Here is a 14,475-nt window from a genome sequence, read left to right on the forward strand (position 1 = left end):
AAATGCATACACACGCACCATATTTTAAATAAATATACATATTAAAGAATATATACATATATATATATATATATATATATATCATTTGGCTTGCTAAGTAGAATAAGCTTAATCTTGAATTATTTTATAGATGGTCAAATAAAATTGAGAAACAGTGAAGATAAAGGGTTTTCTATTGCTGTGATAAATGACATGATCCAAAGCCACTTTGGGGAGTGACAAGAGTCTGTTTGGTTGACAGTTAAACATGTCTCAGTCCATGACTGAGGACAGTTGTGGCAGGAAGTGAAGCGGGAACTGTGGAGCAATGCTGCTTGCCGGCTCGCTCAGTCTGCTTTCTTACACAGCCAAGGGCCAGCTGCCCAGGGGTGGGGTCGTCTACAACGGCCTGGGCCCTCCTTCACCCATCATCAATCAGAACATGCTCCGTAGACGTGTTTGTAGGCCAACGTGACGAAGGCGACTCCTCGGCTGAGGTCCTCTCCTCCGAGGCAACTCGGTGTTAACAAAAATTAACCAGCATATATAGCGATGTCAGAAGTTATTAAATGAAATAAAGGATGACGATAAGTCTTGGGAGAGTCTAGAAGTAGGCCTCACATTGTCGCTGAGCATTCTAGCAACCAGCTCACGAAAGGAGGGGTAATGAGTTATGCTGCACAGGGTCTGCGCCTTTAAAACCGACCTCCTTTTTTTTTTTTCCTGATCAGTGTCTTCATTGCAGACACCATTTCTGTAAGGAAATTCTGCCTCTGAGATGTTACAATGTAGCTAGCAACGTGCACTACACCGTTTGTGGAGGCGATACGGTGGTATGTCCCTTAGAACAATTTGTAGCACCGAGTGAGGTACAGCTCTAGCATGCAGCTCTACGGACACTGAAGGGCCCCGTCTGCTTACGGGGGTGGGGTGGGGGGGTGGGGTGGGGGGATGGGGGTGGGGGTGGGGTGGGGTGGGGTGGGGTGGGGGGGGCCTGCGTCTGGCTCATTCTAGGATAAGACTTGAGAGTGGAGACCGTCTTTGATGAATATAGTCTCTTTCATCATTCAGCTGTGCTGTTGTTAAACGTGTGTGTGTGTGTGTGTGTGTGTGTGTGTGTGTGTGTGTGTGTGTATTTAAGATGACTCAGTGGTTAAGAGCACCGGCTGCTCTTCCAGAGGAGCCAGGTTAACCCCCCAGCACCCACACGGGTAGCTCACTACCATCTGTAATTCCAGTCCCAGGGGATCCGACCCTGTCTTCCGGCCTCTGCAGATACTGCAAGCACATGGTGCCCAGACACACATGCTGGCAAGACACCCACACACGTAAAATAAAAATGAATATGAAAAGATTGGGGGTGCGGGGTGGGAGGGCGAGTTCCTCTAGAGCAGTTCCTGAAATGCAGCTGACTAACAGACAGCAGAGACACCTGCTTTGTGGACAGTTAAGGCAGGGGCAGAGGTGACACACTCTCTGGAATGTTGAGGATGCCAGCAGGGACATCTCTGCAGGATCGGGGGACAGAGGGGACTCACAGTAGAAATGAAGGTCCTAAACTTCTCGGAGAAGCCCTCAGATGTGTGAAAGTGTGTCTCTAAGCCAGAAGGCGTGAAATTAGGAAAGTTTTGTCCAAAGCCCCCTAGGGCAATGCTGGTGGATGTGGAGAAAGAGAATGGTTGAGTGCTGCTAGGCCTGCCAGTCAGTGTGGCTGCTGTGTAAGGCAGCTCTTCAGAACATGGACAATATAGCTATCACAGGACCCGTCAACCCTACACCTGGAATATAGTCAAGGAAACTGATACGAAGATCTCATAGATATAACTATATATATGATCTATTATATGGCACATATCTCATAGTAATTGTAGCATTTTCACAATAGCCACAACAGGGAAATATCCTAAGCTTTAACTGATGGGTGATTGGATAAAGAAAAAAAAAAAAAACAATACACATATGCCACAGAGAACAGTGAACATTGCATATACAGTGGACAGTATTTAGCCTTAAAATAGGCCATCACACAATTTGCCTTTTAAATGTTTTTATTTTATTTAATTTTATTTATTTATTTATTTATTTTTGTCTGAATGTTTTGCCTGCTTGTCTGTGCTCTATGTGCCCAAAGGACGGAAGAGGGCATCAGATCTCTTGGGACGGCAGCCACACACAGTTGTGACCCAGCACGTAGGTGCTGAGAAGTGAACCTGGACCCCTCTGGAAGAGCATCCAGTGCTCTTACCTGCTGAGCCACTGCTCCAGCTCTGAGACTATGCAGTTCCTAAGCAATGTGGATCACTTGGAGGGTAGCACACTAGGGGGAAAAATGGCCAAACACACAAAGGCAAACGCTACACCATCCTGCTTAGATGAGGAAGCTCAGATAGGGAAACAGACAGAAGCACAGCAAAAAAAAAAAATGATCATCAGGGGCAAAATGAGGGGGAGGTGGGGTATTTGCCAAAGGCTGCAGAGTTCTGGTTATGTAACACAGGGAAGTTCTTGGCTGGGAGGCCCTGCCGGCACACAGAGGAAGAGGACGCAGTCTCTTCAGATGAGACCTGATAGGCTGTGGTCAGACAGTGGGGGAGGAGCAGTCTCCCACCCCCCAACAAGAGGTCTTTGGGAGAGGGATAGCACAAAAGAGGGAGGGAGGGTGGGAATAGGAAAATACAAGTGAGGGGATAACAATTGAGATGTAAGATGAATAAATAATAATAAAGAAAGAAAGAAAGGAAGGAAGAAAGAGTCTATGCTTATAGCTAACAATGATGTCAACCTTAAAACTGTACATGTACAGTTTACAAAGATGGGAGATTGTGGGTTAGGGCTCTTGTCAAAGAGAAGAAGAGGATGGAGGGAGACAGCTGGAAGTGATGGGAGCGCTTACGGGGAGCTTGTGGTGATGGCGTTGTAGGTGTGCTGGTTTTGAATGCACTGAACTCTGTGCATTACATAGGATCAGCTTTTGTATGTTAGTCATACCTCTATAAAGTGACTTCTTAAAAGATCAAAAATACAAAATAAAATAAAACAAAAGAACAATTCAGGGTTTTTTAAAAAAAGTATAAATGAAAGACAGATGAACAATCTTCGATTCTAAAATGAACAGCATCCATGAAAAATGTGTGTGTGTGTGTATGTGTGTGTGTGTGTGTGTGTGTGGTATGAGAGAGAGAGAGAGAGAGAGAGAGAGAGAGAGAGAGAGAGAGAGAGAGAGAGAGAGAGAGAAAAGAAGAAGAAGAAGAAGAGGAGGAGGAGGAGGAGGAGAAAAAGAAGAGGAAGAAGAGGAAGAAGAAGAAGAAGAAGAAGAAGAGGAAGAAGAGGAAGAAGAGGTAGTAGTAGTAGCTTAGGTACAGCCAAGGGCTCATTTTATCAAAAGAGTACAAGAACATACTTAGTAAGACACCATATAATTTTAACCTTGAACTTCGATATGATCTATAGGAAAATGAGAGTCATTGCAAATGTGCTCTCTCACTCAGGTTAATTGATTCATTAATTGGTTAATTGATACATGCACTTGCTAACTCTAGGCCAGTCAGTATTGGGAAACTGTGGTTTTATAGTATTGGTGTGATCGCGGTCAACTATTCCAGCTGAGCCAGTGAGCTCCAGTTTCACTCAGAGACCTTGTCTCAAAACATAAGACACCCAGTGCCAACCTCCAGCCTACACACACGCGCGCGCGCGCGCACACACACACACACACATGCACACACACATGCACACACACACACATGAAAGAGTACACACACATGTGGGCATACACATACACAAATGAGCACATGTACATGCACACACACATGAATGAGCACACACACATGAAAGAATACACACACACACACACACACACGTGCGCATGCATATACACAATGAGTACACACACATGTACACGCACACACATGCACACACACATGAATGAGCACACACACACACACACACACACACACACACACACACACACGGAAATACCCACAAACAGGTACACATGTATATAATGTAGAAATTAAAAACTTAACTCATTGAACACTGCCCCATTTCTAAGACTGCTAGCTGAATAAAAAAACCGTGTTTGCCTTTAGGCCTACTGGCTGTACTGTTAGTAGGCATGCAGACCCACTTGTCCTTTTTGTCAGAACAAGCCTTGAATTATGAGAGTTCTGGATCCAAAATGACCATTAAGAATGTAATACAGACACCCAACAATGCTCAAAAAATTTCTACCTTATATCTCTCAGTTCTAATTGTAACAGGTCCATGAGTGTATAGGTATGCATGTGTGTGTGTTGCATACACATGAGTGTATAGGTATGCATGCTTATGCTCATGAGCAGAGATGCTAGGGCAGGATGTCCTCTGTCACTTTTTACCTTGTCCCTTGAGAGAAGATCTCTCATTGGCTTGTAAAAGTTGCCATTTGGGCTAGGCGGGCAGGCCAGTGGTCTCCATCTTTCTTTGGCTTCCAATGCTGGGTTACAGGCACCCACAGCTACATTCAAGGGGGTGCTGGGTAATACTTTTTAGGGTCTCATACTCACATACCCACAGAGCCATCTCAGTTGGAGAGCCATTTTCAAATGAAATGGGATTCCAATAAAGGAAGAAGGAGGAGGAAGAGGAGGAAGAGGAGGAGAAGAAGAAGGAGGAGGAGGAGGAGAAGAAGAGGAAGAAGAAGAAGAAGAAGAAGAAGAAGAAGAAGAAGAAGAAGAAGAAGAAGAAGCCGCCAGATGTGGTGGCTCACACCTTTAATCCCAGTACTGGGGAGGCAGAGGCAGGTGGATTTCTGTGAGTTTGAGCCCAGTCTGGTCTACAAAGTAAGTGTAGGACAGCCAGGGTTACACAGAGAAACCGTGTCTTGAAAAGCAAGCAAGCAAGCAAACAAAGAATAGCAAGACAAAGGAGAGTGTATATGTACAATGCAATTTTGTATTAAGATGGGTCATAAAGATTTAGACCCAAGTCTATAGACTATGAGTTACCTAAGTTTGGGGACAGTATAGTCTTAAAGTAGGAGATAAATCCTGGAACTACTATGCAGTATTTGAGACGGGATGTGACAATTTGGGGTGACAGTTTTTAGGGTACCAAAACACAGACACACTTGCTTTGTCATAATGCATACCTGCAATCTCGAACCCCCAAAGAGACATTGGTAACCATGCTGTAGCCAAGTGGACACTTGACTGTAGAAATAATCGAGCAGGACTGGCACTCTGTCTTGATTGTTAGAAAAGACTTCTTATCACACCTTTTCCCCTGTGCAAATACAGCAGAGAAGACCAATTCCTGTTATCAGAGCCTTACAAAATATCTGCTATGGCTACTTCTTTACCTGTTTCATCCCACTGCAAAGTTGGGCATGGCAATGAGGTTGATTGGTATCAACTCGCTTGCTGCTTTCAGTCTTTTTTTCGAAAGAGTGCTGGAATCCGTGATCAGCTAGTAATGTCTGCCACGGCTGCGGATGTGGACAGGGGGTTCTGCTTGGGCTAAACACTAGCACCATCCCTCGGTCTAGAACCTGGAGCCCCACAATGTAGGGTACTGTCCCCACTCACAGCTATCCAAAGGAGGTACCTGAGCTGTGTCGCAGGGGACCCGTTTCAAGCGGTTAATGTTCCGGTAGGTTAATCAAGATCAGTTGTTCGTCAATCAGTTATCTTCAAGGATAATATTTCAGAATTGTTTCCACTGGGATATCTTCCATGGGGCTAGCGCTGTGCTAAATGCTATGATGAGACAGTTTCTGTCCTAGAGAGAGCTGTAGTATTTACATTTCAATCCAACTGAAAAGCAGGTGGCCTGAGAGCAAGGGTGTTGTTGTTGTTGTTGTTGTTGTTGTTGTTGTTGTTCATTGTTGTAGCCTGGGCCCCTAGAATATTGCCTGACACATAATGTCCAGCAAGTATGTGCACATTAAATCAACTCACTGGGGACATTAGGCATACTAGGAGCAGATACTTGGCCTCATAAAGTGGCCCAGAATTAACTGCTTAAATGAACGATACAGGCAGACTCTGGTCCCCTGTTGCCCCTGATGCTGGAGCCGACCCTCCTGGATAGGTGAAAGGCAGACTAAACCTTGGGAGGCCAAGGTGGCGTGTGTATCCAATTCTACACCTTGCCCAGTGTGCAGCCTTGCCTGAGTTCCCAACTTTGTTATTAGCTGCAAAAGGGAGACCTTGTGGCCCACTTTCCACGACAGGCCCACTGCAAGCTACCTGGCACGGTGCCCGGAGGAACATAGTGATAGACAGTGATTCCTGAAACGCTTCTTCATCCTGCTCCTGAGCCTGACAGGTGATGTGGCCTCGCAGGAATGTTTGCTTCCCTACCCTAGGCTAACTAACCTCGGTCCTCAGAGGGCATGATTTTATCACCTCGTCCACAAAACCATACTCTTTCTTTCTTCTGCTCATGTTCAAGTATTCCAGCAGTTTGTTATTGTTTTGTTGTTGTTGTTTTTTTGTTTTTTGTTTTGGTTTTGAAAAAGACTCCTAAGCAGCCACATGCCCTGGCGAACATGCTTTGCAGCCAAGGATGACCTTGGACTTCTGACCCCTGTGCTGTTCCCTCCCAAACATTGGGTGTGCTCCCTCACAGCGAGTACATACAGATCCAGAGACAGAACCCAAGGCTTTGGGACTGCTAGGCACACATTCTGCCAATTGAGCTACAGCCCTAGGATTCCAGTTGTTAGTTTTTGCGCTCTCTCTCTCTCTCTCTCTCTCTCTCTCTCTTTCTTTAAAAGAATTCCAGGTAGCCGGGCGTGGTGGCACACGCATTTAATCCCAGCACTTGGGAGGCAGAGGCAGGCAGATCGCTGTGAATTCAAGGCCAGCCTGGTCTACAAAGCGAGTCCAGGACAGCCAAGGCTACAGAGAGACCCTGTCTTGAAAAACCAAAAACCAACCAACCAACCAACCAACCAAACAACCAAACAAAAACAAAAGAATTCCAGGCAGTACAGGACAATGACAATGGCTCTCACATTTCTTTGTCATCCTAACAGCTCAGCACTGATTTGGAGTGGTAAGAACAACACCATCCCCTCTATGCAAAGTCTGTGGAGGACGAAATCTTCCATGCCCCAGAACACTGCATGGGTGTGCAGCCTCCCAAAGGGGTCACCTGACATTTTCATTGTTCCAGAGAGTAGGGCAAGGGTCATCAGTCTCATTACAAAGGTGGTGGGGCTGGGGACTGAGGGTAGGTTGGCATATGCAGTGACTTGCCCAAGGTCACACACATATGAGTTATCTGTCTCTTGATTCCTTGCTTAGCCATTTTTTCAAGCACGCAAGTGGCACAGAGAAAAGCAACCCCTGTTTTTACTAGAAGCTTTCGTTTGGCCACCATCGTGAACCAAAGTGCCCCTGGCTATTACTTATAAAGTAAGGCAACACTCCCGTTAGCTGTTGTGGCAAGGTCCAATTTTTCTAAAAGCAGGGTTTCATTTATACTGGAGTTTCTCTTTAGGAAGATGGATGAATTGATGTCATGTTGAGTTTTTCTTCTAAATGTGACCAGTTTAACTCTCTTTTAAAAGGAATTCTTTGGGTTGGGGATATGGTTCAGTTTGTAGAGTATTTGCCCAGCATCAGACATTCAAGGTCACCTTTAATTACATAGCAAGTTTACATCACACACATATGTCATGTATATATGTATATATGTATATATACATATGTATACACACATGTGCATATATGTGTGTATATACATACATATACATACACATATACTATATGTGTACATATATATACATATATGTACTCATATATACATACATATATATGTCACACACACACACACACACACACACAGTCTGACTTTCAAATTACTGTTTTCAAATGGAATGATTCATTTTACAAACTTAAACCAACCAAAAAACAAACTCAGCTTTGAACCGTGGTCAAGGCTGAGTACCTGCACAGAGGCAAGCCCTCCATGCCAAAGATAATGGTGGGGACCCACAGCACTTCCTACCATTTGCAGAGCTCCATCTGGAGAAAGTGGCTGAAGCTTAGAGGGACTAATTTATTTGCTTAGGGTTGAACCGCTAGTGCAGTGGGGAGCCGTGTGGACCTGTCCTTTGAAATATTGCCAAGTCGCAGTTCAAATGCAACCCTCTGTAACATCTGGGCTAGAGAGGTACCCATCAGGTACCCATGGTGTTGTGTGCCACGTTCTTAGGAAAGTGCCCTCACAGCACAGCTGGAGTGTTTTGCCGCTGCAGCAGCAGCAGCAGCAGCAGCAGCTCTGTCTGGTGAGGAGATCCGAAAATCCAAACACCTCTTAAATACTGAGACTCAACCTCACACTGGGATGGCCCTGTGTGAGCTTCTCTGGGGTCCTCTGTACTCACACACCAAACAAGGCCTGAAAGAAAGGTCACTGGTCTTCCCCCTAAGGCCCCTGAGGAAGGCAGGAGCGCGTGTGAGTGTCTGATGAGTTTTTGGAAATATTTCTGATGTTTCCTGTCACCAACAAGGGCATCACTTATGTACCCCAGAATTCCCCTGGGCACCTTCCCACAGCCGGGTTTGATTTCTACATTTGGGAAGATGGGATGGTAGGTACCCAAGGTGACAAAGGTGATCCGAACCAAGCCCACGAAAGAGAAACGGCAGCGCAAAAATCAGATTCCAGCTGCAGAGACACAGAAAAGGCAGACAAGAAACAGCCAACTCAGCCGGCCCCAGGACAGCCTCTCACGTTTACGATCACGTTTTCTCTAGATATTTTATGAAGTCCAGGCAGGGCCTTTTGCCCCAAGATTATATGGGAAAAACACAACAAAACCCATTGTGAAAGTTAACAAACGAAAACACAGGAATGCTGATCTTACCGGTCCTGGCGCTTCAGCTGGGGAGCAGGTGTTTTGCACAACCAATCCCAGGAAGAGGGGGATTAAAGGCAATAGCATGCTGAGAGGATGCTTGCTCCTTTCCATTCCAGGCTCCAGTCGTCAAGGTGAGCTAAACTATTTTATCTTGCTTTGATGAGTGCCTGGAGAATTCTGTTTCATGTCTGTGTCCACCCTTTGGAACTTTCCTTTCCCTGGTTAGAAAAGGAAGGTGAGTGAGGCCTGACTGACCATCCACAAGAGCTCGGTGGAACTGGCTACTCTGTGCTGTATTTAAGTCCTGGCTGAGTGACAGGATTTCCTGAAGGGGCTGAGGCAGAGATCTGACCTGGGATTTCTGTGCCTTGCGGAACTCCCAGGGATGGCTCCCCCCCCCCCCCCCCATCGCTGTGCTCACTGTGCTGAACCGGGCCTGCTGCCCTGTTGTCTTTTCCACACCACACTGCACCACGGAGCAGCCTGGGCCTTTCTGTTCCAGCACGTAGGTTCAGATTTTCTGTAGGGAGAATTTGTGGGGGTGTCCATCTCTGTGCATAGTCCTGGGTATGGAGAGAATGTTCCAGAAGACTGGTCCCCTTGGAAGGCAGTGGTGTCTTCACCCTCTTGTGGCTGTAGAAATTCACGTGGGTGCCAACGGTTGGGTTTCCAGCTCGCTCTTCTCTTCAAGGTTATTCAAGCAGTGGGTGGCTGGTCCTGTTCCTCTAACCCAGCTCTCTGAGGCTAAATCCAATGCCGCTTCTTCTGTTTTGTTTTGTTTTGCTTTGCTTTGTTTTTCGAGACACGGTCTCTCTGTAGCCTTGGCTGTCCAGGACTCACTTGGTAGACCAGGCTGGCCTTGAACTCACAGTGGTCTGCCTGCCTCTGCCTCCCGAGTGCTGGGATTAAAGGCATGAGCCACCGGCCCAGCTGCCCAATGCCACCTCTTTTTGGAAGACTTTCTCTCCTGTTCTTCCTGAATTTTGTGCACTGTGTCACAGAAACCCAGACACACTTATTGCACTCTGTCTGTCTGTCTGTCTCCTATGCCAGTTATGAATTTCGTGAGGGTAATGGCACAGAAGCCTAGAGCAGAAACACAGGCTTAAAAATAGAAATAATAACAACCAAAACCCTGACAACTCAACACGTGCCAGGCACTGCTCCAATCCTCTCACTGATTAGTTTGCATGAGTCCCTCAGAACTTGTTGAAATAATAATGGTGTCCCCCAGGTTTACAGATACAGAAACTGAGGCAGAGAAGTGAGGAAGCTATGCTACTTTTCCCCCCAACTTGACACATCCTAGAGTCATATGGGGACAGGAACCCTTGATTGAGAAAACAGTTTGAAGAGACTGACCTAGGAAAGTCTGTGGAGGCGTTTTCTTGATTGATGATTGATGTGGGAGGGCCCAGTCCACTGTGGGCGGTGCCAGCCCTGAGCAGGTGGTCCTGGGTTGTATGAGAGAGCAAGCCTAGTAAGGCAGGAAGAGCATGCCAGTGAGCAGTGTTCCTCCATAGCCTGCATTAGCTCCTACCTTCAGGTTGCTGCCCTGACAGCGGTTTATGACAGATGGAAAGGTGAAATAAAACTTTTCTTCTTATAAGCTGGTCCTGTAAGCTGGCCATGGCGTTACCAAGGCAGGAGAAAGCAAACTAGGCTAGCCACTATCTTGGCTTTGTAGCTGGTGGATGGGTAATTGAGTACTGAGCCAGGATCCCCACTGCCTTCTGTTCCCCTTCCCCCACTCATGAATGAATGAATGAATGAATGAATGAATGAATAAGGTGGATCTCTAGACGTGCTGGCAACTGTGGTGGACCCAAGTCAGACCCAGAATAGGAGGGGTGATGTAGTGAGAGATTTTTTTCTTAACACGGAAGTATTATAAAAATATGTTTTTGAATGAGAGAGAGAGAGAGAGAGAGAGAGAGAGAGAGAGAGAGAGAGAGAGAGATTGATTTTAGTTGGGCGTGGTGGCACATGCCTTTAATCCCAGCACTTGGGAGGCAGAGGCAGGTGAATGTCTGTGAGTTCGAGGCCAGCCTGGTCTACAAAGTGAGTCCAGGACAGCCAAGGCTACACAGAGAAACCCTGTCTTGAAAAACAAAAACAAAAGCTTTTGTCTTAAGCCCAGGTGTGGGATACGAGGCTGCTTCAGATTGTCCACAGCAGCTGATTATGATTTGCCTCGTGGTCTAGTGTGTGTTGGGGGGGGGGTAGTGTGTGTGATTCTGCCAGCTGAAGATAGTTTCTGTAATTTGTGATGCTTGGAATTCTGGGGACTCTTCAGAAGGTATATAAATGCTAGGACCACGAGAGGTTGTTGTTGTTGTTTGTTGTGGTTTGGTTGTAGTTTGTTAAGGAGTCATGTGCAAAGAAATGCGAAGAAGAAAAAAATAAGATATTCTGACAGTGAAGAAAAGACTTGCCCCAAGGAACTTGACACCCCTAATCAGCAGGAAGTAGTCTGACAATAACATGAACCCTGTCCCCTCTATCCTTTTCTCTCTATTGTTAGGGGCTTAAAAGGTTGGGGAAAGGGTGGGGACGGACAGAAGAAAGAAGAACCCACATAGTGGCCAAAGTCAGTGGCAGGTTGACATCTGGGACCAGCAATAGATTTGGTTAACTGGACATTTCCTGTAAGGCCCTACCCCGAGCTTTAAAAACATCTGAGAACATTCTAGTTTAGACCCTTTGGCGCCAACTATAGGCCTAAATGGTAAGAAAAAGGGAGCCATGGGTATCTATGTCTCATCTCTACTTGGCTTACCTTACAACTCCTCACATCCAGTGTTTCCCCAGCAAAGCCACCTCCGAGCTCCTGGGAGAGCACAGGTGAGGATTTCGTGAGGCTTCCTGCTACCTGGTTGACTTCACTTGCATTGGATTATTACTTGAGGAGAAACTGCGCCACAGCCATGAGATTCTGTTTGTTTGTTTGGTTTGGTTTTGGTTTTCCAAGACAGGGTTTCTCTATTTTATCTTGGCTGTCCTGGACTCACTTTGTAAACCAGGCTCACAGCGACCCTCCTGCCTCTGCCTCCCAAGTGCTGGGATTAAAGGCGAGCGCCACCTTCTGAAGCCCGCTTGTCACTGCTTGTCACTATCTGCCTGGAGTCTCCTTCTGATACCTTTGCTTTCTGAAGGGTGTGAAGAACACATCTGAGGTCTGGAATGGGCTCTGTTCCAGGGGGAAGTCATGACTCACGAGCCCACAGGATCATTTTCTATTCACTGTTTGGTTCTGGGAGGTGCTATAGGCATGCTGAGGGAGAATGAGCTCACCTCACCAGGTGACCCTGGGAAGCCTCTCTCCTTGGTTGCCTGCACTCATTTCGCCAGCTAAAGATCTAATTCCTACAGCAGAGCAGCATCAGGAGCGAAGCAGAAACAGTTCAACTTCGAGGAAGTTTCTAAACCTTTGAGATAGAGGGATTTTTTTTTTTCCCCTCACAATTCAGTCAGCGACCTCTAGGCCCGAGACTGTCATGGTCTGCCTTAGGGGAAAATGGTGTTGGAGTTTATCAGGGAGTTGTTTTATTTTTTAAGCCCTCAGGAAGTGGAGCTAGCCTGTTTTAGGACCCGTGTACAGACTTCAGCTATCGGAGGCGTTGGCAAATACGGCCCACATGGCGCTGTGCAGTAACTGTCTGCATAGCTGTGTTAATTCATTTTGGTTTTGCTTGGGCTCTTTTGAGAGCTGTAAACACTGTTTCTTCAACTTATTTCAAATCCCCGTCACCTTGTTCTCCAATATGCCTGGAGCTCACAAGCAGCTTCAAGCGCCCCATGCATATGGTGGGTGATCAATCACTCTCCAGCAGTGATTGGACCACATGTAGTGTATCAGACCTTGAACAATCTCCTCTCTTTTCCTGTTGTAGCTCTGAGGGGCCTGGGATTTCCCCTGCACTGGGCTGCTCCTACTCTGCTGATCTGTTTCCCTTCCTGGGCAGGATGTTGGTATTTTTTTTCTTACTGCACTTTCTATCCATTTTTTTTTCTTTGATTGTTGTAATCTCTGTCTCTTTCAAGGTGTCTTTGAAACACAAACTGTTAACCCACACCACTTCATCTATTTTCTGGCTAGTCAAGTGCTGCTCATAGCCTCTATTTAGACCTGAAACTGGCTTCCCTTTTTCAGGGGACTCCACTGTTTTCCCTTGTGCCTTCCTTGATGGAGACTCACCTCCTTTGTTCCCACAACCTGTCTTTTGCAGTGGTAAAGAGGGCGTAGTGTTATCATAGGTGACAGGAGGACTCCCCTCTTGCCATGTTGGGAAAGTAGTATGTGTCAGTGGGGGCCAGGATAGCGTGTTGGCCTGGACGCTTCCTGGGTAATGTCGTGGAGTGAAATGTGGCTATTGGGTTCGGTGTTGTTGATTCTGAACTGTTAGCATTTAGGTGTCCTTGTGTTGTGGCATGTGTATTACTGAGTTTTTAATGTCTATAGTCATCTTGGGCAACAAAGTATTTTACTTGCGTGTGCTTTGAGTATGATTCAAGGAAAAGGAATGATCACTATGACCTTCACCACCACCACCATCACCATCATCACCATCATCATCATCATCACCACCACCATCATCACCACCATCATCACCTTCATCATCACCACCACCATCACCATCATCATCATCATCACCACCACCACCATCACCACCACCATCATCATCACCATCACCATCATCACCACCATCATCACCTTCATCATCACCACCACCACAACCATCATCATTATGGTTATTATTATCACCACCATCATCACCTTCATCATCACCACCACCATCCTAATCATCATCATGGTAAACTCACAGCCTTCATCACATGCTAGTACCATTCTAATTGTGAACTCATTTACTGAGCTCAACTTCTAGATGAGCTTAATCTAATTTTTAATTTAACACATTTAGATATTTGCTTAAACACAAGTAACTAAGTTTAACTAACAGAATAGTCACAGCAAGCCCGATGTGTAGCATTCGTATCATTGCTGTTTTGCAGTTGAGAGACTGAGGCGGAGGGAAGCTGCATACCTTATTTGGAATCACTATGGTGAGGGGTGGGTAGGGCTCTGGAGCCAGGCTGTACCGGACTCAGAGATTTATGCTGAGGCAACACATAGTTTGTTTGGTCCATGTATTCGAATCAGGTCCTCTTGGAGCAAGCCTCACTGTCTGCGTGGGGATCTAAAATATCTTTTGCTTTGCAGGAAATGAAACCTCATCAATTGAGTCTTTTTTGTTAGTTTTTGGGTTAAATTGTGTTTTAATTCTCCTAGTGGCTTGTGCTAAGCTGAGGAATAAAAACACCTGAGCACAGCAGCCAAACACTGAACCTTTTTGGATGTCTCTTTAGAAAGCTGAAAAACTGGGCTAGCTCTGTTGGTCAAGCATGCAGACAGGAGTTTCATGCCTCTAAAAACAAAACTCAGGCACAATGGCGGTGGTTGTTAACTCAGGCTTGGGAGGCAGAGATTGAAGGGTTCTTGGTGCTTGCTGGCCCACCTGCCGAGCATAATGGGTAAACACCAGGCCATCGAGAGATCCTGGATCAACAGATAAGAGCAAGTGGAAACTAAGGTGGCTGGTATCCGAGGAATAACACTCGAGATTTTATCCTCTGATCTCTCCACA

General features: G+C 46.1%; 2 protein-coding genes across 3 annotated transcripts in view; one reads left to right on the forward strand and one right to left on the reverse strand.

The window, feature by feature from the left end:
• Positions 1–9,085, reverse strand: part of STAB2 (stabilin 2) — a 177,363-nt gene extending 168,278 nt beyond the window's left edge. For both annotated transcript variants that reach the window (XM_084794364.1, XM_084794363.1), the window contains exons 1-2: positions 8,837–9,085; positions 5,108–5,241 (exon numbers count right to left, since the gene is read on the reverse strand). In XM_084794364.1, coding sequence (XP_084650490.1) covers positions 5,108–5,241; positions 8,837–8,941 — 239 coding nt within the window. In that variant the 5' untranslated portion in view covers positions 8,942–9,085. The remainder of the gene's footprint in view (positions 1–5,107; positions 5,242–8,836) is intronic.
• Positions 1–14,475, forward strand: part of LOC311604439 (uncharacterized protein C12orf42) — a 220,127-nt gene that overhangs the window by 21,118 nt on the left and 184,534 nt on the right. The gene's annotated exons all lie outside the window — the stretch shown is intronic.

Source organism: Acomys minous, assembly GCF_964271855.1.
Source record: "Acomys minous genome assembly, chromosome: 9".
In the NCBI taxonomy this organism is placed as follows: domain Eukaryota; kingdom Metazoa; phylum Chordata; class Mammalia; order Rodentia; family Muridae; genus Acomys; species Acomys minous.